This window comes from Entelurus aequoreus, linkage group LG15, assembly GCF_033978785.1.
Source record: "Entelurus aequoreus isolate RoL-2023_Sb linkage group LG15, RoL_Eaeq_v1.1, whole genome shotgun sequence".
Classification (NCBI taxonomy): domain Eukaryota; kingdom Metazoa; phylum Chordata; class Actinopteri; order Syngnathiformes; family Syngnathidae; genus Entelurus; species Entelurus aequoreus.
The window spans coordinates 29,847,294-29,873,249 of NC_084745.1; the positions used below are offsets into that span (position 1 = coordinate 29,847,294).

General features: G+C 39.9%; 1 protein-coding gene across 5 annotated transcripts in view; it reads right to left on the reverse strand.

Moving 5' to 3' along the window:
- tpk1 (thiamin pyrophosphokinase 1) overlaps window positions 1-25,956 on the reverse strand; it is a 146,818-nt gene that overhangs the window by 15,022 nt on the left and 105,840 nt on the right. The window contains exon 9 of one of the 5 annotated variants that reach the window (XM_062021192.1): window positions 8,117-8,401. The exons of the other annotated variants lie outside the window; for them this stretch is intronic. Within the exon in view, the coding sequence (XP_061877176.1) occupies window positions 8,331-8,401 (71 nt within the window). The 3' untranslated portion in view covers window positions 8,117-8,330. Of the gene's footprint in view, window positions 1-8,116; window positions 8,402-25,956 lie in introns of those variants that run through there. 5 annotated transcript variants of the gene reach the window in all.

Consider the following 25,956-nt stretch of genomic DNA (forward strand, 5'->3'; position numbering starts at 1 on the left):
TTTTGTGCGTCTCAGGGGGTCTGGCCCAGGTGATCATTAAAGCTAAAACTGTCACTAAATCTAGTTAGGTGTTTTACATCAACCAAAGTCATGTTTTGTTCAAAGTCATGTCAGTTTCTTAGTGCTGTAAATGTGATGTATTAGTCCAACTTAGCAAAAAATGGCAAAGAGGCAGAGGTGGGTAGTAACGCGCTACATTTAATCCGTTACATCTACTTGAGTAACTTTTGGGATAAATTGTACTTCTAAGATTAGTTTTAATGCAACATACTTTTACTTTTACTTGAGTATATTTATAGAGAAGAAACGCTACTTTTACTCCGCTCCATTTATCTACATTCAGCTCGCTACTAGCTACTGATTTTTATCGATCTGTTAATGCACGCTTTGTTTGTTTTGGTTTGTCAGACAGACCTTCAAAGTAGGATCTATGCATGCCTGCGTTTCACCAATCAGATGCAGTCACTGGTGACGTTGGACCAATCAAACAGAGCCAGGCGGTCACATGACCGTCACACGTGGACCCCGACTTAAACAAGTTGAAAAACGTATTCGGGTGTTACCATTTAGTGGTCAATTGTACGGAATATGTACTGTACTGTGCAATCTATTAATAAAAGTTTCAATCAATCAATCAAAAGTGTGAAGAAAAAAAGACACTTTTTTATTTCAACTGTACCTCCCGTCAAAAGCCTAAAGACTGACCGCACAGTTCCTGTCTTCACAATAAAAGTGCTGCTCCATCGCGCCTGCGCTAACAAAATAAGAGTCCGAAAGCCAGCGCAAACAAGCTAGCAAGCTATTGAGTTTGCCGCCAATGTATTTCTTGTAAAGTGTATAAAAACGAATATGGAAGCTGGACAAATAAGATGCCAAAAACCAACCACTTTCATGTGGTATTAGACAGAAAGGAGGAACTTTTTTTCTCCTCCATTTGAAAACGTGGACGTTATCAGCACTACTGTCTGATTCCAATCCATGCAAGTCATCAGAATCAGGTAATACACCAACTTATATTCCTGTCTTCATGAAAGAAAGGAATCTATATGTTAAACATGCATGTATATTCATTAAAACACCTTTAACATGTGAACAAAAACGACAAAATAAATAATATAAATGATATACTGTATATATAAATGCATATATATTAATGCATATATATATATATATGATATGTGTGTGTGTATGTATATGTATATATGAGGTAGATCACCTCGACTTGGTCATTTATTAAGTAATTGATTAACATATTGAGGTGTTACCATTTTGTGGTCAATTGTAAGGAATATGTACTGTACTGTGCAATCTACTAATACAAGTTTGAATCAATCAATGAATACCTACTGAGCCTATGGTGCCGTTAAGTTATTGTGGCTTAATTTGCCACAATAATTTTTTTTATTTTAATGTCCATCCATCCATCCATTTTCTATCGCTTATTCCCTTCGGGGTCGCGGGGGGCGCTGGAGCCTATCTCAGCTACAATCGGGCGGAAGGCGGCGTACACCCTGGACAAGTCGCCACCTCATCGCAGGGCCAACACAGATAGACAACATTCACACTCACATTCACACACTAGGGCCAATTTAGTGTTGCCAATCAACCTATCCCCAGGTGCATGTCTTTGGAGGTGGGAGGAAGCCGGAGTACCCGGAGGGAACCCACGCAGTCACGGGGAGAACATGCAAACTCCACACAGAAAGATCCAGAGGCCGGGATTGAACTCACGACTACTCAGGACCTTCGTATTGTGAGGCAGACGCACTAACCCCTCTGCCAATGTATTATTATTTAATATATATTATTGTTTCAGTTGCTTAAGAGATATTCCTGGCTCTGAATTTGCTCATTGCTATTTTTATGTATTTGTGCATTATTTGTTGCCGTCATCATTAAACAAACAGGTTACTCATCAGTTACTCAGTACTTGAGTAGTTTTTTCACAACATACTTTTTACTTTTACTCAAGTAAATATTTGGGTGACTACCTCCTTACTTTTACTTGAGTAATAAATCTCTAAAGTAACAGTACTCTTACTTGAGTACAATTTCTGGCTACTCTACCCACCTCTGCATATAATAACTTCAGATACAATCCTAAAGCCCAATTACTGTTGGTTTGTTGTTGGTCATTCGGATACTCTATGACGTGTTCTGTAGGGTACGGCAAGGGCAATGCAATTCAAAACAGGAATCTAAATGAGGCAGGGAAGGGCTCGTATTGCAAATAAATTGGCAGGGGTCTAAATGTGTTACTGTAGGCAGTGGCAATTAAACAACCACATGAGAGTGGCCTGCAAGAAGCTCGGTGTGGGTTCATGCGCACGGCTAATCAAGAGCAGAGAAAACTTTGCATAATCATTGGGATTTGCATCTTCAAAGTCATTGAATTAAGTCAGAGTCAGCTATTAAGTAAGACCTGCAGTACTGGTGTACGATACATTTGAGTCTTTTAACCCTTTTTCACAAACTACTCTAGTACATTACAAAGGAGAGTGAGGGCCATACTGAAAAGAAAGAAAAATAATACAATAATCCTACAATAATAAACTCTTAATGTTATGATTGTGAATGTATATCTGTGTTAGAACTGTTAAGTATTTGTGGAGGTTTCCCTCTTGTGTGGGTTCTCATGACCGACAGGTCTTCGGGAGCCCGGTATACAGTGTGAATAATGTATTTTTATTTGCATGCACGCCTCGAGCGATTGCTTTCCAGCAATATATGTTTTTACTTTTCAGTCCCGCGTGTCTCTCCCTGGCTCCAACTCCAACAACTTGTCTCGGTCCGGCTGCTGCTAATAAAGGCCACAGGTGATTAGATAACAAGGCCCAGCTAGGCAATCTACTCCTGTCGCTGTCTTCGAGGCCGGTCCTTGCACACACCGCTATGCGGCAGGCGCGCAAGCCACGCCCCCTCCACAGTATTTTATCAAGTTTAGTCACTTTTCTGTGATAATAAATAATGAATCACAAAGAAATATTTACAACTTTATAATTTCTTTCTTTTTTCCTAAAAAAAACGTTCCAATGTTTGCCTCGAAAAAAATAATTTTAGATAACAAAAACTAAAAATTAACTACTGTAAGAAAGTATTGCTTGCACCCCAATGTTTTTCCCATAAAAATGAAAATTAGTTTTTTCTGGAAAAAAACAATGTTAAAAATACGATTAGTTTTTCCTAAAAGAAAAATTATGATTTTGTTTTTCTTTCATTCTGACTTTTTCTCAGGAAAATAAATATTTTCCCCAAACCTTTTTGCCAAAATAAAAGTTTTTTCTTATAATTCATTCAAGGTCATTAAGTATGCATGCATGAAATCCCAACGGATTTATACAAATCTTTGAGAAGCGGAATAGCAATCCTTTTGACGCAAGATAAGGGATAGGCGATCTAAAATCTATATCAGGCCTGCGATAACGATATATAACGATATATTATTTGATATATCAGAATCCTTTTATTGTCAGTGAAGGTTCACAAACTAGGTTGTTTTTTGGCGCAATGGTGCTTCATGAAAGATTTCGAGCAAAACTGAGAACCAAAAAAAAAAATAGAATTAAAAAATACAAAATAAAGAAAATACGAATACTGTAGGATAACCTTATCTGGTCTCTGTGTATATTAGGGTTGCACAGTATATCGGTACTATCAAAGTAGCGCAGTGCTAATGAATTACAAAAGGTACTATACTGTGTTTAAAAAATACCGCATGCTGCGCTAACGTTGCAGAGCCGAGGCACGTGTTGAGTGTGTCAACGCGTACACACAAAGCACATGCAAGCAGAAACAGTGTGAAGAGGAAGCATGGCAAAAACGGCAATTCGACTGGCTAATGAAGAAGGTGCAAGAAGCGCAATAAGGAGGTATTTGGGCTTCAAAACTAACAATAAAGGTGACGTTTTAAACACGGAATAGCTGCCCTGCAACTCCTTTCTTTAAAACATGACTTGCCAATGGTTGCAATACTGTATTGCACTTAAACTTAGGTACACATTTAAATAACAAGCATCCAGATCTGCACAAGGAGTTTAAGGACTGACAGGTTAAGAATGTTGTTAACTAGCACTCCTGTTGAGCCTCGAGAGATATGTTTCAAAGTTTAATTATTTAAAATGGGGACTATACATATTAACGGATGTATACAAATGCAAATATGCAAAATGATAGCTAACGGCTAATTTCCATATTTAGTCCCTTCGGCAGGTTGATGTTTACATAGGATTAAAAAGACAACATTGACAAGTAGAACAATTAGTCTTAAAAGGTAAAAGTAGTAAAAGGTGCCCCAACAGTTGGCTAATATTAAACAAATATACACGTTAGGCAGGATTGTGGCAGCAGTGTTGTTCTTCCAATGGCCAAGCTTTGAGATGTTTGGTGATAGAGGTCAGGGTCGGGAGTTCATGTCTTGTATTTGGTTTTGAATTCCATGTGTGAGATGCACGGACGGACAAAGTGGCTTGACCAAAGGCACTCTCTCTACTGCTCGCTAGTGTTACCCTATCTGAGTTATTGTGTAGAAATATGGGGAAAAAACTACAAAAGTACACTTCATTCATTAAAGGCCTACTGAAATGAAATTGTTTTATTTAAACGGGGATAGCAGATCCTTTCTATGTGTCATACTTGATCATTTCGCGATATTGCCATATTTTTGCTGAAAGGATTTAGTAGAGAACATCAACGATAAAGTTCGCAACTTTTGGTCGCTGATAAAAAAAGCCTTGCCTGTACCGGAAGTAGCGTGACGTCGCAGGTTGAAGGGCTCCTCACATTTCCCCATTGTTTACACCAGTCGCGAGAGCGATTCGGACCGAGAAAGCGACGATTACCCCATTAATTTGAGCGAGGATGAAAGATTCGTGGATGAGTAACGTGCGAGTGAAGGACTAGAGTGCAGTGCAGGACGTATCTTTTTTCGCTCTGACCGTAACTTAGGTACAAGGGCTCATTGGATTCCACACTTTCTCCTTTTTCTATTGTGGATCACGGATTTGTATTTTAAACCACCTCGGATACTATATCCTCTTGAAAATGAGAGTCGAGAATGCAAAATGGACATTCACAGTGACTTTTATCTCCACGACAATACATCGGCGAAGCACTTTAGCTACGGAGCTAACGTGATAGCATCGGGCTTAACTGCAGATAGAAACAAAATAAATAAACCCCTGACTGGAAGGATAGACAGAAAATCAACAATACTATTAAACCATGGACCTGTAACTACACGGTTAATGCTTTCCAGCCTGGCGAAGCTTAACAATGCTGTTGCTAACGACGCCATTGAAGCTAACTTAGCTACGGGACCTCACAGAGCTATGCTAAAAACATTAGCTATCCACCTATGCCAGCCAGCCCTCATCTGCTCATCAACACCCGTGCTCACCTGCGTTCCAGCGATCGACGGAGCGACGAAGGACTTCCCCCGATCATCGATGCGGTTGGCGGCCAGCGGCGGCTAGCGTCGGATAGCGCGTCTGCTATCCAAGTCAAAGTCCTCCTGGTTGTGTTGCTGCAGCCAGCCGCTAATACACAGATCCCACCTACAGCTTTCTTCTTTGCAGTCTCCATTGTTCATTAAACAAATTGCAAAAGATTCACCAACACAGATGTCCAGAATACTGTGGAATTTTGCGATGAAAACAGAGGTTTTTGTATTGGATACAATGGTGTCCGAATACTTCAGTTTCAACCATTGACGTCACGCGCATACGTCATCATACATAGACGTTTTCAACCGGAAGTTTTGCGGGAAATTTAAAATTGCACTTTATCAGTTAACCCGGCCGTATTGGCATGTGTTGCAATGTTAAGATTTCATCATTGATATATAAACTCTCAGACTGCGTGGTCGGTAGTAGTGGGTTTCAGTAGGCCTTTAATGGTGTTACAAAAAAGATCAGTTAGAATTATACATAATGTTGGATATAGAGAACATACAAACCCCTTATTTATTGAATCAAACATACTGAAATTCCACGACATAGTTAATTTGCAAACAGCTAAAATTATACACAAAGCAAACTATAACCTGCTACCCAAGAATATACAACAATCCATCTAAAAAAAAGAGGAGAAATATAATCTTGGAGAAAAAGGTAATTTAAAACATTTGTATGCATGTACAACACTTAATACCTTCAGTATATCAGTATGTGGAATTAAATTATGGAATGGATTAACCAAAGCAATCAAACAATGTACTAATATGATCCACTTCAAGAAACTCTTCAAACTTAAAGTGTTTACAAAGTACAAAGAAGAAGAACCATGATAAACATTCTGAATTTATTTCATCCATCCATTCATTTTCAAAATAATCTTACTCATCTCACCATATGAAATGTAACTTACTTCACCGAGTATTATTTATTTATTTTTAGTGTGATTACTTATGGGGTATATTGTGAATACATTGAGAACAGGAAGTGAACAAAAGTTCTGTTATGTAAAAGAAAAGGGGTAGGATTAAATAAGCTCTGCTTCTTCCCACTCTTTTTCAAACATGTTGAAAAGAGAAACTGGAAATTGTGATGTATCAAGTTGTGTGCTTGCATGTTCTAAATAAACTCAAACTCAGACTCAAACTCTAAAGGGAACTACACAGTCAGGTCTAGTACCAGCTCTTGTTGATGTTTGTGTTTTTTTAACAAATTCAGCAGTGGGTACTTTGTTACGACAGATTTTGTAAATCAAGTGTCGATATTTTTAAGTGTTGTCCCAGTTTAAGCGCTTTCGTTTTTTTAACATCTGACGATGATACGTTTTTTCTTTTTTTATGTAAAACTTTCAGAGCTTGTTTATAAACTGTTTCAAACGGCTTCAATGTTGTCTTACAAGCTGATGCCCTACTTGTTACACAGTAGGACATGTGACATGATCATATCAAAATACAATTTTGCTGACTCAAGAGGTAAATTGTTTTGTAATAAACCTAAAGTTGGACAATTTAAACTTAATACTGTTCAGTATTTTTTATCTGTCGTTTAAAAATAAGTTGTGAATCCAAAGTAATTCAACGCGTGTACCACTTCAATTGTTTTACCTTGCACAGAAACATTTGGATTGCTGTCAGTATTTGCTCTTTATTAAAAGTATACACACACAGTTTTGGATATGTTTAGGTATAGCTGGGATTTCTCAAGCCATTCATACACATTTGTCGTAGCATCTGTCAGTTTTTGTGCAGTAGACGCGCACACTGGCTTGTTGCCAGTTAGCACAGTCAAAACTGTCCACGTAGCATAAACTAACTCAAGTGAAAATTTAATTGAATGAATTTTGTAACAAATTCCCATAATTTCATTTGTGTTTAACTTTTTAACTATGTGTGTTTACCTGCTGAATGTCTTATCTGTATCGTTTTAGCCATGGTATTGATTTTAGTCCATCCATCCATCCATCCATTTTCTACCGCTTATTCCCTTCGGGGTCGCGGGGGGTGCTGGAGCCTATCTCAGCTACAATTGGGCGGAAGGCGGGGTACACCCTGGACAAGTCGCCACCTCATCGCAGGGCCAACACAGATAGACAGACAACATTCACACACTAGGGCCAATTTAGCGTTGCCAATCAGCCTATCCCCAGGTGCATGTCTTTGGAGGTGGGAGGAAGCCGGAGTACCCGGAGGGAACCCACGCAGTCACGGGGAGAACATGCAAACTCCACACAGAAAGATCCCGAGGCCGGGATTGAACTCACGACTACTCAGGACCTTCGTATTGTGAGGCAGACGCACTAACCCCTCTACCACCGTGCTGTATTGATTTTAGTATTCCCTAATTATTGTATTTGTCCCAACGCACAGACAGAGTGGCAACCATAAATCATGAAGAATTTAATACAGCGTTAATAAAGCTTTCTGTTCTATTTTAATTCTATATCATGAAAGGATATATAAATATATAAATTGTTCTTTGAGTGCAATAAGAAAAGCTCAGTTTGTTTAATAACTTGTTGATTTGTATTTTAATCTTCTAAAATAGTTGTTTGAGTGCAATAAGAAACATATGTTTAATGTATCCTACGAGTTTCTGTTAAAATTAAGCCAATAATTAAATGTTTTGAGGTCCCCTTTATTTTGTAAAGGCTCAAAGTATCGATATACATTTTGGTACCGGCAGCAAAACATTGGTATCTGGACAACCCTAGTGCATACATATGCATGAGTGAAGTGGACAGTGAGCAATAGGTGAAAGTGAATTCAGTACAGAATGTAACAGTTCGAGTGATAGATCAGTTTGTGTTTATGAGCCTGATCGCAGAGGGAAAAAACTGTTCTTGTCCGAATTGACTTTAGTATCCTGCCTGACGGGAGAGGGTCAAATGGTTTGTGGCCAGGGTAAGAAGGGTCTGCTGCGATCCGGCCTGCACGTCCTGGAAGCATACAGGTCTTGGAGAGATGGGAGGTTGCAGTCGATTATCTTCTCATTATGATAAATGATAATACAGTAAAACCATTCCTAATTTGGCTGTGGACGTATGTGCAATGTGGACATTATGTGTAATTTCCAGTTGTATTTTCTCAAAACGTTTATTAATCTACTTACTATTTTACATTTACAAACCCCGTTTCCATATGAGTTGGGAAATTGTGTTAGATGTAAATATAAACGGAATACAATGATTTGCAAATCATTTTCAACCCATATTCAGTTGAATATGCTACAAAGACAACATATTTGATGTTCAAACTGATAAACATTTTTTTTTTTGTGCAAATAATCATTAACTTTAGAATTTGATGACAGCAACACGTGACAAAGAAGTTGGGAAAGGTGGCAATAAATACTGATAAAGTTGAGGAATGCTCATCAAACACTTATGAAGATGGCGGCGCTTCAGTGCAGCGGCTTCTTGCGAGCGCTCCTGGAAGTGTAGACCGATTTGGCAAAAATACCCCTCAATTCAGTCAATTTCATGGCTGGCTCACAGCGTGTTCACTCCGTGATCACTTACGACCGACTTACGATTCTGGATGTGGAGAGATCGGGCCATTTTGGGCTGAAAGATGCGTGTACGGTGGACCTACTCGCTAGCTTGGGAATTCTTCGCGAGCTACATCCAGCAGTGGCCTTTGAAGCAGCGGCGTCGACTACCAGCGGAGACCGTCAGCGAAAGAAACGTAAGCGATGCGCTCGGAAGCAGAAGCGGGGGTGTCGGGCGGGGCTAACAACAAAGCTAAATGCGTTGTTGTTAGCGGGGCTAACGAAAAAGCTAAATGCTAATCCACAAAGAAGCGCTAATAAGGAGTCTGTTAAGCTAGAACTAGCCAGCGCCAGGCTGGATAATCCCTGCACACATAGCAATTCTCTTAGAATAATATACAACTCACATAATGTTTTTTCTGCGTCAGAGGTGGACATGCATTTTACTGAGGTGGCAAACAATCTAAAAATTCCTGTCATATCAATTCCTAGATATGGTCGAAATTATTTAAAGTGCACTACGCATAATAAACGTAACATTATTAATATTGCTACTACGGATACTTTCAACAAAAACTCCTCAAAACAGCCCACTACCTATAATATGGGCTTTTTAAACATAAGGTCATTGTCTTCCAAAACGTTATTAGTTAATGAAGTCATCAGAGACAACAATCTTGATGTCGTTGGTCTAGCCGAGACCTGGCTCAAACCACACGAATTTTTTGCGCTGGGTGAGGCGTCTCCTCCTGGCTATACGGGAACGCATATTGCCCGCCCCATTAAAAGGGGTGGGGGTGTTGCACTAATATACAACAAAAACTTTAGCCTTACCTCGGACCTAAATAATAAATATAACTCGTTTGAGGTGCTTACTGTGAGGTTTGTCACACCGCTGCCTCTGCACCTGGCTGTCATCTACCGCCCCCCAGGGCCCTATTCGGACTTTATCAATGAATTTTCAGAGTTCATTGCTGATCTAGTGACGCACGCCGACAATATAATCATAATGGGAGACTTTAACATCCATATGAATACCCCATCGGACCCTCCATGCGTGGCGCTCCAGACTATAATTGATAGCTGTGGTCTTACACAAATAATAAATGAACCCACGCATCGCAACGGTAATACGATAGATCTAGTGCTTGTCAGGGGTGTCACCACCTCTAAGGTTACGATACTCCCGTACACTAAAGTAATGTCCGATCATTACCTTATAAAATTCGAAGTTCTGACTCATTGTCAACAAACTAATAATAATAATAATAACTACTATAGCAGCCGCAACATTAATACTGCCACAACGACGACTCTTACTGACCTACTGCCTTCGGTAATTGCACCATTCCCAAATTATGTGGGCTCTATTGATAACCTCACTAACAGCTTTAACGACGCCCTGCGCGACACCATTGATAGTGTAGCACCGCTAAAGCTAAAAAGGGCCCCTAAAAGGCGTACCCCATGGTTTACAGAAGAAACTAAAGCCCAGAAATTATCATGTAGAAAGCTGGAACGCAAATGGCGTGCGACTAAACTTGAGGTTTTCCATCAAGCATGGAGTGATAGTTTAATAACTTATAAACGCATGCTTACCTCAGCTAAAGCTAAATATTACTCAAATCTCATCCACCTCAACAAAAATGATCCTAAATTTTTGTTTAGTACAGTAGCATCGCTAACCCAACAAGGGACTCCTCCCAGTAGCTTCACCCACTCAGCAGATGACTTTATGAATTTCTTTAATAAGAAAATTGAACTCATTAGAAAAGAGATTAAAGACAATGCATCTCAGCTACAACTGGGTTCTATTAACACAAATACGACTGTATATACGACGGACACTGCCCTCCAAAATAGTTTCTCTCTCTTTGATGAAATAACATTGGAGGAATTGTTCAAATGTGTAAATGGGACAAAACAAACAACATGTTTACTTGACCCAATTCCTGGGAAACTTATCAAGGAGCTTTTTGTTTTATTAGGTCCATCAGTGTTAAATATTATAAACTTATCACTTTCCTCTGGTACTGTTCCCCTAGCATTCAAAAAAGCGGTTATTCATCCTCTACTCAAAAGACCTAACCTCGATCCTGACCTCATGGTGAACTACCGGCCGGTGTCCCACCTTCCGTTTATCTCGAAAATTCTGGAAAAAATTGTCGCACAGCAGCTAAATGAACACTTAGCGTCTAACAATCTCTGTGAACCTTTTCAATCCGGTTTCAGGGCAAATCACTCTACGGAGACAGCCCTCGCAAAAATGACTAATGATCTATTGCTAACGATGGATTCTGATGCGTCATCTATGTTGCTGCTTCTTGATCTTAGCGCCGCTTTCGATACTGTTGATCATAATATTTTATTAGAGCGTATCAAAACGCGTATTGGGATGTCAGACTTAGCCTTGTCTTGGTTTAACTCTTATCTTACTGACAGGATGCAGTGTGTCTCCCATAACAATGTGACCTCGGACTATGTTAAGGTAACGTGCGGAGTTCCCCAGGGTTCGGTTCTTGGCCCTGCACTCTTTAGTATTTACATGCTGCCGCTAGGTGACATCATACGCAAATACGGTGTTAGCTTTCACTGTTATGCTGATGACACCCAACTCTACATGCCCCTAAAGCTGACCAACACGCCGGATTGTAGTCAGCTGGAGGCGTGTCTTAATGAAATTAAACAATGGATGTCCGCTAACTTTTTGCAACTCAACGCTAAGAAAACGGAAATGCTGATTATCGGTCCTGCTCAACACTGACATCTATTTAATAATACCACCTTAACATTTGACAACCAAACAATTAAACAAGGCGACTCGGTAAAGAATCTGGGTATTATCTTTGACCCAACTCTCTCGTTTGAGTCAAACATTAAGAGTGTTACTAAAACGGCCTTCTTTCATCTCCGTAATATCGCTAAAATTCGTTCCATTTTGTCCACAAGCGACGCTGAGATCATTATCCATGCGTTCGTTACATCTCGTCTCGATTACTGTAACGTTTTATTTTCGGGTCTCCCTATGTCTAGCATTAAAAGATTACAGATGGTACAAAATGCGGCTGCTAGACTTTTGACAAAAACAAGAAAGTTTGATCATATTACGCCTATACTGGCTCACTAGCACTGGCTTCCTGTGCACCTAAGATGCGACTTTAAGGTTTTACTACTTACGTATAAAATACTACACGGTCAAGCTCCTGCCTATCTTGCCGATTGTATTGTACCATATGTCCCGGCAAGAAATCTGCGTTCAAAGAACTCCGGCTTATTAGTGATTCCCAGAGCCCAAAAAAAGTCTGCGGGCTATAGAGCGTTTTCTATTCGGGCTCCAATACTATGGAATGCCCTCCCGGTAAAAGTTAGAGATGCTACCTCAGTAGAAGCATTTAAGTCTCATCTTAAAACTAATTTGTATAATCTAGCCTTTAAATAGACTCCCTTTTTAGACCAGTTGATCTGCCGTTTCTTTTCTTTTCTTTTCTTTTCTACTCTGCTCCGGGGTGGACCGCTAGCCTGTTCATCGGATGGGGACATCTCTACGCTGCTGACCCGTCTCCGCTCGGGATGGTTCCTGCTGGCCCCACTATGGACTGGACTTTCGCTGATGTGTTGGACTTTCACAATATTATGTCAGACCCACTCGACATCCATTGCTTTCGGTCTCCCCTAGAGGGGGGGGGGGGGGGGGGGGGGTTACCCACATATGCGGTCCTCTCCAAGGTTTCTCATAGTCATTCACATTGACGTCCCACTGGGGTGAGTTTTCCTTGCCCGTATGTGGGCTCTGTACCGAGGATGTCGTTGTGGCTTGTACAGCCCTTTGAGACACTTGTGATTTAGGGCTATATAAATAAACATTGATTGATTGATTGATTGATTTGGAACATCCCACAGGTGAACAGGCAAATTGGGAACAGGTGGGTGCCATGATTGGGTATAAAAGTAGATTCCATGAAAAGCTCAGTCATTCACAAACAAGGATGGGGCGAGGGTCACCACTTTGTCAACAAATGCCTGAGCAAATTGTTGAACAGTTTAAGAAAAACCTTTCTCAACCAGCTATTGCAAGGAATTTAGGGATTTCACCATCTACGGTCCGTAATATCATGACAGGATTCAGAGAATCTGGAGAAATCACTGCACGTAAGCAGCTAAGCCCGTGACCTTCGATCCCTCAGGCTGTACTGCATCAACAAGCGACATAAGTGTGTAAAGGATATCACCACATGGGCTCAGGAACACTTCAGAAACCCACTGTCAGTAACTACAGTTGGTCGCTACATCTGTAAGTGCAAGTTAAAACTCTCCTATGCAAGGCGAAAACCGTTTATCAACAACACACAGAAACGCCGTCGACTTCGCTGGGCCTGAGCTCATCTAAGATGGACTGATACAAAGTGGAAAAGTGTTCTGTGGTCTGACGAGTCCACATTTCAAATTGTTTTTGGAAACTGTGGACGTCGTGTCCTCCGGACCAAAGAGGAAAATAACCATCCGGATTGTTATAGGCGCAAAGTTGAAAAGCCAGCATCTGTGATGGTATGGGGGTGTATTAGTGCCCAAGACATGGGTAACTTACACATCTGTGAAGGCGCCATTAATGCTGAAAGGTACATACAGGTTTTGGAGCAACATATGTTGCCATCCAAGCAACGTTACCATGGACGCCCCTGCTTATTTCAGCAAGACAATGCCAAGCCGCGTGTTACATCAACGTGGCTTCATAGTAAAAGAGTACGGGTACTAGACTGGCCTGCCTGTAGTCCAGACCTGTCTACCATTGAAAATGTGTGGCGCATTATGAAGCCTAAAATACCACAACGGAGACCCCCGGACTGTTGAACAACTTAAGCTGTACATCAAGCAAGAATGGGAAAGAATTCCACCTGAGAAGCTTAAAAAATGTGTCTCCTCAGTTCCCAAACGTTTACTGAGTGTTGTTAAAAGGAAAGGCCATGTAACACAGTGGTGAACATGCCCTTTCCCAACTACTTTGGCACATGTTGCAGCCATGAAATTCTAAGTTAATTATTATTTGCAAAAAAAAATAAAGTTTATGAGTTTGAACATACAATATCTTGTCCTTGTAGTGCATTCAATTGAATATGGGTTGAAAAGGATTTGCAAATCATTGTATTCCGTTTATATTTACATCTAACACTATTCCCAACTCATATGGAAACGGGGTTTGTAACAGCTGGTTACTTTCTGTTGTAACATGGTTCTATCTACACTCCTGTTAAATAATATTAGGCACTTATCCTTCTGTTGACTGGATACTTTACATTAGTTTTGGGTGATACTACAAATGTGGGTATCGATCCAATATCCAGTAGTTACAGGAGGTCATACCAATGCTGCTACTGATACATTTGCAATATCATTGAACAGGGCTACCAAGTATCAAAAAAAGAGAAGAGTGAGAATTTAGAGGCATGATCCATCCATCCATTTTCTACCGATTGTCTCTTTTGGAGTCGCGGGGGGCGCTGGAGCCTATCCCAGCTGCATTCGGGCGGAAGGCGGGGTACACCCTGGACAAGTCGCCAACTCATCACAGGGCCAACACAGTAGACAGACAACATTCACACTCACATTCACACACTAGGGCCAATTTAGTGTTGACAATCAACCTATCCCCAGGTGCATGTCTTTAGAGGTGGGAGGAAGCCGGAGTACCCGGAGGGATGCGTTTGAAAAAAATTGGGCCTTTTTCAACGTCGATTTACACCTTAAAACTGATGTCCTCCCCTCCAGCAGGTCTCCCGGAACAATGGCCTGCTAATGCTAATGCTAGTCTTAGTTAACCAGAAATTAAAAATGAAAATCAACTACACTGTTTTCTCTGCTGCCTCTTCTTTCTCATCCTCTGCATCTGTGTTCTCAATTTGTATCTCTTCTACATCTCCATCCTCACTGTCCTCAATATCTTCTGATCTTTCTTCATCTTCCAGTGTTGCCAACTCCTAGGAGTAAGGAAAAGTAGCTATTGACTGTAATAGAAGTTGCTACAAGTTGATAGATGACATCATTGCCTCATTTACATAATTGATTACAATGAACGCTGTAGGAGAGAAGAATAACTAAGTGGGGATGGATGGATGGAGACTTACAAAATGGGTTAAAAAATGCAAATTATGATTAAAACTGAAAATGTTTTTTTCTTCTGTTGATACTTAGTTTAATTGTACTTTTATTTTTTCTACATCGTTAAAATGATCAAATTTGATCAAAAGACTGAAGGGTTGTGATATTCATGACCAATCTATTGACTGTCTCATTAACATTAAAGATTGGTTTATTTGTATTTTTAGCATGAGAGTGATGAAACATTTACATCACTCTGTAAACCAATTAAGGCAGAAACAGCCGCAGCTTTGCTCAGAGTGGGTGTGTGTCTCCTCTCTGCTCTGACTGGAATAGAATGGGCTTTATTGTCATTGCACTTTAAAGTACAAATATTTTGTTTTACTACAAGCTGTCTAAGAGCAGACCTTCAGTAGACAGGGGGGCACCTGCGAGGAAAGGCTCACGGCAGCACCGTGTATACGTTGAGGACATTAGAGTGATACGCGCTTTCATGTCTCCAAAACGTGGCTAGATTTGTCCCAAGTAGCTTTTGAGAAAGAAAGTCACTAAGAGGAGGAGAAAATATTCTAGACTAAGCAACACAGTTGCCTTTTGGTTTGGTTCTGGGATTGGGTATTTCGTTCAGTCAATCAGAACTACTCGAACTACTGCAAGCCGCGAGGAAAAAAGTTTATTATTATGAAAAAAATAGAGTATTGTTTGGGAAAATATAAAGTGTGAGAAATGTCAAGTGTTTCGTGAGAATGGGTTAAATTGCGTGACTCACGCTCAAAGCGTGAGACTTGCCAGCTCTGCATTGAATGATGCAATTTTTTATCACAATTATAATCATACAAAAAGACATAATTAGTTTTGTAACAATATCAAATACATATTTAAATTACTTCCCACTATAAGCTCCAAAGACATGCACCTGGGGATAGGTTGATTGGCAACACTAAATGGTCCCTAGAGTGTGAATGTTGTCTGTCTATCTGTGTTGGCCCTGTGATGAGGTGGCGACTTGTCCAGGGTGTACCCCGCCTTCTGCCCGAATGCAGCTGAGATAGGCTCCAGCACCACCCGCTACCCCAAAAGGGACAAGCGGTAGAAAATGGATGGATGGATATAAGCTCTGATTTAAATCGTTTGGTTTTTGCCCTTCAAGCCATTCTGTGTCCAGGGACTTATTGGTCTGTTAACAATAACAAAAACGACAATATATTTTTTTGACAATAAAACATTTTTATGAAACCACTGTTGTGTCCTTCTGTTACCAGACCTGATACTATACTTGGTATTGTTACTGTCGATATATGTATCAAGAGCTCTAGCTTAGCGGTTAGCATATTTTCCTAGGGTGTGTAGTGTAGCATATTTCACTATTACTCGTCCTGCAGTGATGTACTTGTGAAAAAAAAACTGTTATTTGCTGCAATGGAGGCGAAGATGCAACACGCAGAGGGTGAGCACTGCCAAACCATCTCATAATGAGATAAAAAAGTATAGTGAGGATGACAATGATGGAAAATAAGAAAGCGAGGAAGAGTTCAGACTAAAAGACTAAATGATGAATCAGTCGAGCAGCACATCAGACCTTGAGCTACACTGCGGTGCAGTCACTTCATTATAAACTTGTAGTTGGCCTCCTACAATTGTTACCTTTGCCACACTGCAGTCGCTTCATTATTTAGTAGTACACTCTACCTCCTTTAGTATCATTACCGCAGTGCAGTCCTTTTATTAGACAGCGCTCTCGACAAAGACCCCTTTGAGCCGCGGTCATCCACAGGCTCTTTAAACGCCCGCTCTGCTTGGCAACACACTTGACTTGATGAAACAAGCCAGACATATTCTCCTATTCGTGGGAGGCGGGCCTTAGAGGCGCAGATATATTCGCTCTTTGTAACTGAACATGACAAACGCGCTGTCACGTCGTCTTTATGTTTGTCACATTTCTCGCCAGTGAGCAAGCAACAGGGGGGCAGACATTGCATGATAAGTCTTTTTTCAGAATCTCTCTGGTCTCCATACTCCATTATGTTATGAAGAACACATCTGGGACGTGACATGAACTGAAATGGGATGAGCTCTTTTGTTCTAAAAATAAATTTCCACAAGAAACGAGGGACTTGGCTTGCTGTACAGTACACTCGTTTGAGGATTGATCACTGCGCTGCTGTGCAACACAAAACAAAATAGTAAACAAAAGTGTTTAGATTAAGTCTGTCCGCATTGGTTTTTAAATTAGCACTAGAATGGAAAAACAAGTTGCCTCTCTATTGTGGCTATACATCTAATTTATAACATTAAAAAACTTGCAAAGTTTGCAAGTAAATAGATCAAAATAGTATCAATCTCGCAGAGGTTCCCTGAACCATTTTGAGAGATAATGAGCAAGCCAGTGACATAGAGATGGGAACCATAGATCCCTTCACTACCAACAACAATCCTAATCATGCAGACTTTGTGAGCACCAACAACGATTACTTTAGAAAAATTATTATCCAGAACCTTATATTTTTGATCCTGAATATAAGGAGGGTGAGCAACAAGTTTTAGAATCTGTGTAATAAACAGATCCAGCTTTAGTGAAACACTAAGCATCATGTAGCAGTATTTCTAAGTGCTAAACAGGAAATACAAATAAATAAATAAAACAATCACTTACTGTACAATGTCTGCTTTCACTGCGATGACCACTGATGGAATGTTCTTATCTTCCCGTTTAGATGAAGAATTAATCATAATCCACAAAAAAGGTTAAAAAGAAAAGTGGCTTTGGTTGTCGTGTCTTTGACATTCAATTTATACCCGGAGATTGAGACAGAGATGAACAACTTCTAGATTATGGCTGAATCCTCCTAAAATCCAGATGAGCGGCATGATCTATAATCTACAATAATTTGGACGAGCCAAGACGCGAGGCAGATTCTGCAGTAGCAAAAGGACAACGGCCGGCTCACAGTACAGCAGCAGATGGCTAGTAAGCTGTCTGTTAATGGTAGTAAACAATTAGATCATACTTGCCAACCTTGAGACCTCCGATATCGGGAGGTGGGGGGCAGGGGGCGGCGTGGTGGGGGGGGGGGAGTGTTTGGAGGCGGGGGCGTGGCTATGGGCGTGGTTAAGAGGAGAGTATATTTACAGCTAGAATTCACCAAATCAAGTATTTTATATATATACAGGTATATAATATACATATATATATATTATATATATGTATAAAATAGTTGACTTTCAGTGAATTCTAGCTATATATATATATATTTTTTTATTTTATTATACAGAGATATAAAGAAATACTTGAATTTCAGTGTTCTGCAGGCTATCCAGTAGATGGCAGTATTGTCCTGTTTAAGAGTGTCACAACATTGCTGTTTACGGCAGACAAACTGCTTTACGGTAGACTAAACGTGACTGCTGTTGTTGTCAATGTTGTGTGTTGTTACCGCGCTGGGAGGACGTTAATGAAACTGCCTAACAATAAACCCACATAAGAAACCAAGAACTCTCTCTCCTTGTTGTGCACTCTACTCTCTAAAAGCCGTATATGTTATAACGTGATTGGGCAGGCAAGCTGTTTATATTGTGGGAAAGCGGACGTGAGAACGGCTGTCCCCACTCAGGTCCGCATTGAGCTGGAGGGGGCGTGGCCTCCAGCTCCGGCTGAATACCGGGAGTTTGTCGGGAGAAAATCTCTGCCGGGAGGTTGTCGGGAGAGGCGCTGAATACCGGGATTCTCCCGCTAAAAACGGGAGGGTTGGCAAGTATGAATTAGATAGTAAAACGTTTGTCAGCGTTAGCGCTTATAATAACAACATCGCTAATATTTGGTTAAAATTAAGGTCACAATATGTAAATAGAGTATTGTTGGCGGGTTTTGGATAGTTATTTTGAAGGTTTTGTCGTGGGTGGAATAGACTACATTGTTTGCTGACTTTTTTTAAATTTACAACTTATGTTGCATTAAAAAAAAGAAAACATATGTGTTCATGTCTCACAGAAGGATTGTGAATGACAAACAGCACATCTCTTTGTAATTTGTGCATATTTCCAGTGTTACTAATCTGCTGATACGGAGTGTAGAAGCGTTCCCATCATGACGTCATTCCACTCCGAATCTACGGAAATTGCCAAAGACATTCGGAGTGGAATGAAATTGTGGCATTTTGTGATGTTTAGACAATATTTTCACATACTTTGCGGATTGTAAATACAATTGGATATTGTTTAATGGATAAAATGAAACACAATTCAGCATATCAAGGCAACTTGTTTTTCCATTCTACTGGTACTTTGAAGGAACACTTATTCTTTCGGCATCTCACAAACATATGTGTGTGTGGCTTCACAATTGCATGCTGGTATTTATGGAGGACAAATTCTACAGCAACTTTGATAACTACCAGATCCGACAAATGTTCCTCCCCCCATCTGCAAACACATCTTAGCTGTGTCATCATATATGCGTGCGGCGTCGAATCTAACGCTACAACAATATGAATTATTAAACCAACACATAAAATAGTGAATACACAATATGATCACTCTGGGCTAAAAGTATTTCAGCTCTTTCTGAACTTTACCCCGGAGGGTAATCTCTCTCGATAACTGACGACTCATCTCAAAACCCACTCAACACGACGTGATCTGATGCAGAACTTTTGCATCGCATATAAAGCAAACATTTTAATAAGCTCCTGATGCAAGCCGGCAAAACGTCTCCTCGGGCCTAGCGAGGCTGTGATGAGCAACCCAAAACTCTTTCTTTGTAAAAGAGCATGTATTTTTAATCATAGTTGCACTTTGAACACAAGTGAGGGAACATTTCAATGGACTTTTAAAGGCGGTGTGTCACGCGAAAGTGGCATAGAGCCTGACCGTGTCTCCTCTACCAAAAACTTTCATTCTAACCAATTGATTGATCGATCGTCTGGAATGGCTAAATGGGTCTTGCACTACTTTCTATCAGCCACCAGAGGCACAAGTTATACTAGCAAAACATGACCAACAGACATGGGAAATTGAGCTATATCTTGCTGAGAATCAGTGTCCACTGCAGTGGACATTTGTTTTTGGTCTTTTGTCAGTTTCCCATATGGGGAAAAAAAAGTAACGCTGTTAATGCAAAACACAAATGTCCACTGCAGAGTATGCTGGTTCTCAGGAAGATATACGTTTATGTATTAGTGTACCCTCGATTACCGTGGAGGTTTATGTTCCAGAACTCTCTGCGATAGGTGAATTTTTGTGAAGTAAGGATGCTATCATTTAGTTTTTTATGAATATTATATGCATTTTAAAGTTTTACAAGCTCTACAAAAACATAAAAACCCTTCATCAGGCTGCAACGATTCACTGATCAAATCACTTTCGAAAAGACAATTAAATTTGTATTTGTTTCGTCAAATACGCGGACGTTGTTTACGCAAGACTGCTCCAATAGAGCATACATGACAGCGGTGCACCTACGATGATGTAGATCGCGCTGCGGGTGATGTGGCCGTGCGTGCGTTTCAACAAAAGGAGAGTGCGGAGAGAAATAGCTCAAAGAAAAGGGAAAAAGAGAGCAAAGGGCTCAAAGAAGACGAGATAAGCTGTCAAAAGTTTTTGCAATAATTTAAAACTGAGAAAGACAGAAGTGGTGGTGAAATGTTTGGACAGGCATTTCACAATAGCACTGCATTGATGATGCAGCACATTACTAAAAAGCCTTCTACAAATTTAAGAAACCGAAAATAGGTAAACATGTTTTTTGATAGCTAACGGCATCTTACGTTTGACTTTTAGTCAAACACATGTTTGAATGAGGACATGTTACCATATGTTAATGCTAACAAGTTGTTTGTCCAAAAATCAAACACTACTCCTCCAATTAATACATTTTCAAATGTGCAGGGTTTCCCCTTAATGTAATTAAATGTGGTGCGCTGCCACGGCATTTTCGTTACCGCCACACCTTAAAAAGCCTGACGCTATTTTTAACTTATATTACCAATACTATGATAAGAAACGGCACAATTCCAACAGGTTTTACCTCCCGTGCAAACACTTCCGTCTCCATAAGTCCGCGCATCCCCGGAGACACAACAATCCTTCCTCATTCTCCGCCAATCACCTTTCAGGTGTGTTGGCAAATATGGGAAAAACTGACACTCAAATCCAAACCACACAAACATAAAACATTAACACCAGCTGGTCATTACAGTATGAAATAATATATATAGCCTATTATTTGCACACTATTGACAAGTGACTTACTGAAAACCCGACCACCAATAAGCAAGTTTGATTACCGAAAACCGGATGTAAAGAAAATGCACGCCATTGTCTGGAGCGTTCGTCAGCATGTCCACAATGTTGACGTAATTTTAATATATCGCAGATATATCCGTGGACAACTACAGATATTTGCGACTTATTTACATTTTTTTCGGGGTCGATAGTGCCATTTTTGGTTTGAATGAGTAGTCATCTTCTACTCAACCCACTGCTGCTTCATTGTGACAAATATGCCTCGCTGTTGCCCACTGCGGGGTGGCAGGAGTACTGCATACTTGAACAACCCTCGTTTGGTTTCATCATGCCTATTTTGGGGCATGTTCGGCGGGCCAAATAAAAAACTTGGGTGGGCCGGACGTGGACGTGGATATGTGCATATGACGTCATGTCCATTTTTCTTCTTCGCGGCTTCATTCACACGAAGGTCAGCCAGCTTGAGCGTAGCATTAAAGCAAGTGAAAGTGAGTGTAGAGTTTGATCAGAAAATGCCGTATTGCTGTTCTGTTATTCGTTCATGGAGTTCTGAAAGAAGTGGCTCGTAAAAGTAGTAAAGTCAGGGAAAAAAACAAACGCGTGTGGAAAGAAATGGCTCTTAAAAATATTGCTTTCATCATCTTGCGGAATACAATTGGACTGCTTGTGTCTGCAGTGATCACTTTGTAACATGTTTGTTTGAACATTTGATTTGTTTGAGAAACTTTCTGTGATGCAATCGAATTTATTCTCTACTATATTAGTAGTTTTTGATAGCAGAACTAAATGTAAGGAAAGGACAAGAGATCAAATTAGTTTGTGTTCTTTTGTGGTTGCTATGCCTAAATATAACTACGAAGACCTGGTTGTGCATTGTCAATTTTCAGAACTAACTAAAAGTTTTGTTGTTGTTGTGCAGGAAAGCCAAGTGCTTTAATCAACACGGACGACCGCATAGTGTCTTTGGTTATATTTGTTAGCATTAATAAAATATCCTTAATAGTATTAATAAACTAGATGTATAAATCTCTCGTAGGGTCACCAGCATGTACTGAATCTTGATATTGCTAGCAAACATTGCTGAACAACAGGGACATCTATAGCTAATGAGTCAAAACATGAACTTCACACTATGAAAACAACCACAGGCATGAATTGTAGATGAGACCAATATTTTTTGTAGGAAATAAATGCAAACCAAATTATCCTTTTTTTTATAACGATCACAGCAGCACGGCACTCGTTATGTCAATCAAATATGTTACTTAGCGCTGCACGAATGCTTAGTTTGTGGACCCCTCAGATGTAAAGACATGACGTGCCTCCAATCTTTTATTCTCTAAATCCGTGTGAGTTTCAAAGGACATGGGGTCGATGCGAGCAGTAACCTCTTGGTGATGATGAATGGTTTAAATCTTTCAAAATGTATTTTTTTTAATAGTGTATAAATTCACTCCATGCCATTTTAAATATTTTTTCATGAATGCTCATATATTTGCCTCTAAACCTTTCAAAATACGCCCGAATCTGCACTGATGCAGGTAAATAAAAAGCACCCTAATGGGATTCCAGACCATCGCCTGAAACCCAGAAGTGCATCTTGGTCACATGATTGCAACCCGGCAAAAGGCCTGCTCTAAAGTCTCCAACATGAGAACTTAAATGGGTACTCAAATCACAAAGTCGTCAATGATACTTTAAAATCTGTGATGCACTGAGACGGCAGTAAATGAACAGCGAAGTGGTGAAGGCACGCTGTATTATATTGTATATTGATGTTGTATTGTATTGCACCAACGTCTAATGTGAGGTACGTGTCTTCAGATCTTTTGTGTTTTCATACACAATTTTGACCTGTGTGAAGCTGGCCCCCCTTTGTCCTTGCAAATATTAAAATATCACTGCTTTTTTTGTGCTGTTTAGGTTTTCAAGTCATTGTAAAATATATTTTTTGACCAGTCACCAGCACTTAATTCGATCCAAAGATTTACAAAGTTGAATTCCTAATTGTGATGAATTACACATTTATGTCTTAATATCTTTTGTTAACTTACTAACATAAGCTAGTGAGTGGTGGTGTTATTTCTTTTAGTTTGCAACTTTCAAACAACCCTTGTAAAGTTAGTAACGTTTTATTATTCACACACAGTGATGGCAATATACCTAATAAGGCCTGACAGGAATTGACATGACAGTGTCATCCTAAGGTAAAATTGTAATTATTCAAAGACAATGCTTGACTGGTATAGACGGAACGTTTTGAGAGGTTTTAACTGTTTTGGTAGGTTTGGTGGTGTGTGATACCTCTGATTACCTTTTCGGTACAATACGAGGATCTCTTCTGTCCACCTGAAAAATGCCTCATTCTGTGTTTAATGTACAGTATTTGTTGCAGAAACACTGCATATTGATAAACATTTCTGTCAATGTGCCTGAGTTACCGAAATGGCTATTTTTCACCTGTAGTCCAGAGACTGATAACTGGCCCTAAAAGGATAAAAGTGCATATTTACATACACAATATAGCAATGAGAATACATTACTAAAAGTACAATACAAATAAAAATGAACCTTTCAGACAAAACAACTCAACAATCTGAACAAACTTCACATCTACAGTTTACAAAGACATACACAAGGCAAGCAGCAAGAGCAGTTCAAGTTGTAAGTTAATGATGACAGCTCTGGTGTAATTATCAATGAGCCATCTCTTTAACTGGATCTTAGACATATTACATGTGTTTACATTTCTGATGTCTTGAATGTTGAGGTTCCATGGAGTAGGAGCTTGAGTGAAAAATGTAGTTTGGCCCAATACTCAGTTTACCATCAGTCATCAGAGTACTTACGCATTTACGCATCACGCACTTGCGCGTTACGCACTTAACCGGGTGCAAGAAAAGTAGTTGCCACCAACCGTGTATCATTTAGACAAGCTCTCAATAATTTAGTTACTTTCCACAGTGTTCGTGTTATATTGATATACATGACCCCAAATGACTGTAGTATCAGAGGTATCGATATTTCAGTATCGATCCGCACATCAATACTCGTGACATGGGTGTCTGATGCTAATAATATTAAGATGATAAAATAATTAGTGTTCCCTCGCTCCATTGTAGTTTGACATTTTCCAATTCACTCTATCCCAGATTTTTTAAAGCATATACATATTTTTGGCCTAAATTAATAATTTTTTATTTCATTTATGGGTAAATGAACTAAAAATATCAACATTACAGTAAAGTATTAAAGCAAAAAAGTAAATTTGCTTAAAAGGTCTGTCAGGAAACAATGACTCGAGCACTTGCTTGGGGCACATCATTCATACTTTGATGTCCAGTCGTTGTTAAAAGTCCGATTTTTGCGATTTATCTAGATTGTTTTTCAGTTTGAATGAGTAGTCTACTTCCACTCACCCTACTGCTGCTTCATTGAGACACATGCCTCGCTGTTGACCCTGCGAGGTGGTCGTAGTACTGCATACATGAGCAACCCTTTTCAATGGTTTCATCAAACCTATTTTGGTGATGTTCGGCAGGCCAAACGGAAAGCTTTGGCGCGCCGCCAGTTGAATGGGTCTGCACTAAACCAATCCGAGTGCACTGTTCAGTATCGTGGCCACTGACTGGCTCAGCCTCAGACAGCATTACTACATTACTATTTAGGATTCAAAAAGTGTAAAGGTGACAAAGATGGCTCTCATTGTGTTAAAAAACACATTCAGAAAGTCAGGTGTTTTTTTAATGCTCTTAACTATTAAAATATAAGATTTATACTACAAGCAAGTGGTAACATAATAGGGATGAATGAAGCACGAGCATTATTTTTGCCCTCACAGTTGATCAAGGTAAAGTAGTCAAAATGTACCTACATTTTTACAGTGTATATTTTAAAGAAGGTCCTTTTTTATATTCTTTAACGTCCTCCACCTCCTGAAGAGACATTAGTAAATACACCATCATTAATTATGCATCTTTTCACCAGTACATCTACAGTGCATGCAACTTCAGAAGGCCAATCAATACACACGCGATGAGTAAATAGACAACAACTGGCTGATCAAACTACAAATATTAATAAACAAAATTAGAAGACTCCCCCGACACACACGCTCCAACTCAAACACAAACAAGCAAGAACACTCCAGTGTGCTTGCTCAAGTGTGCAGACTCTTCACAAACGTACACACAAGACTGAATGGATGGCCGAAAAAAATAAAAAAATAAGCAAACATGCAATCCCCCCTGACAGACGGTCCAGGTTTCCCTCGTGTGGGAGGAAGTTTAGTCGCTGCCAACTCATTAAGAACCCAGCTGGTTACAAAGCTTGGTTGGGGGATAAGACCTCCGCCGATTAACGCCTGATTGGATTTTTTTGTGTTCTAGAATATGTGGCAACCTGTTGTTGGTTTTGACTTTATCTCTCTTTGCATGCAGATGGAGCCAATTTACTTTTGTTAGGATCGACATGGTAGCTTATGGTTATGGGAGCAAGCTGGAGGACTGTATTACACATTCTCATGTTTGACAGCTGATGAAGTAAAATACTTGCACGCTCATGCACATCTGCCAAAACGAAGGCCCAAAAAAAGGTGGAACACAGTCATGATAACTTTACGGATATAATAATAGCCTGCAACTAGGTTCCGTGTTTTTGTTGAGAACTAGCCTAAAATGCCCTTTAA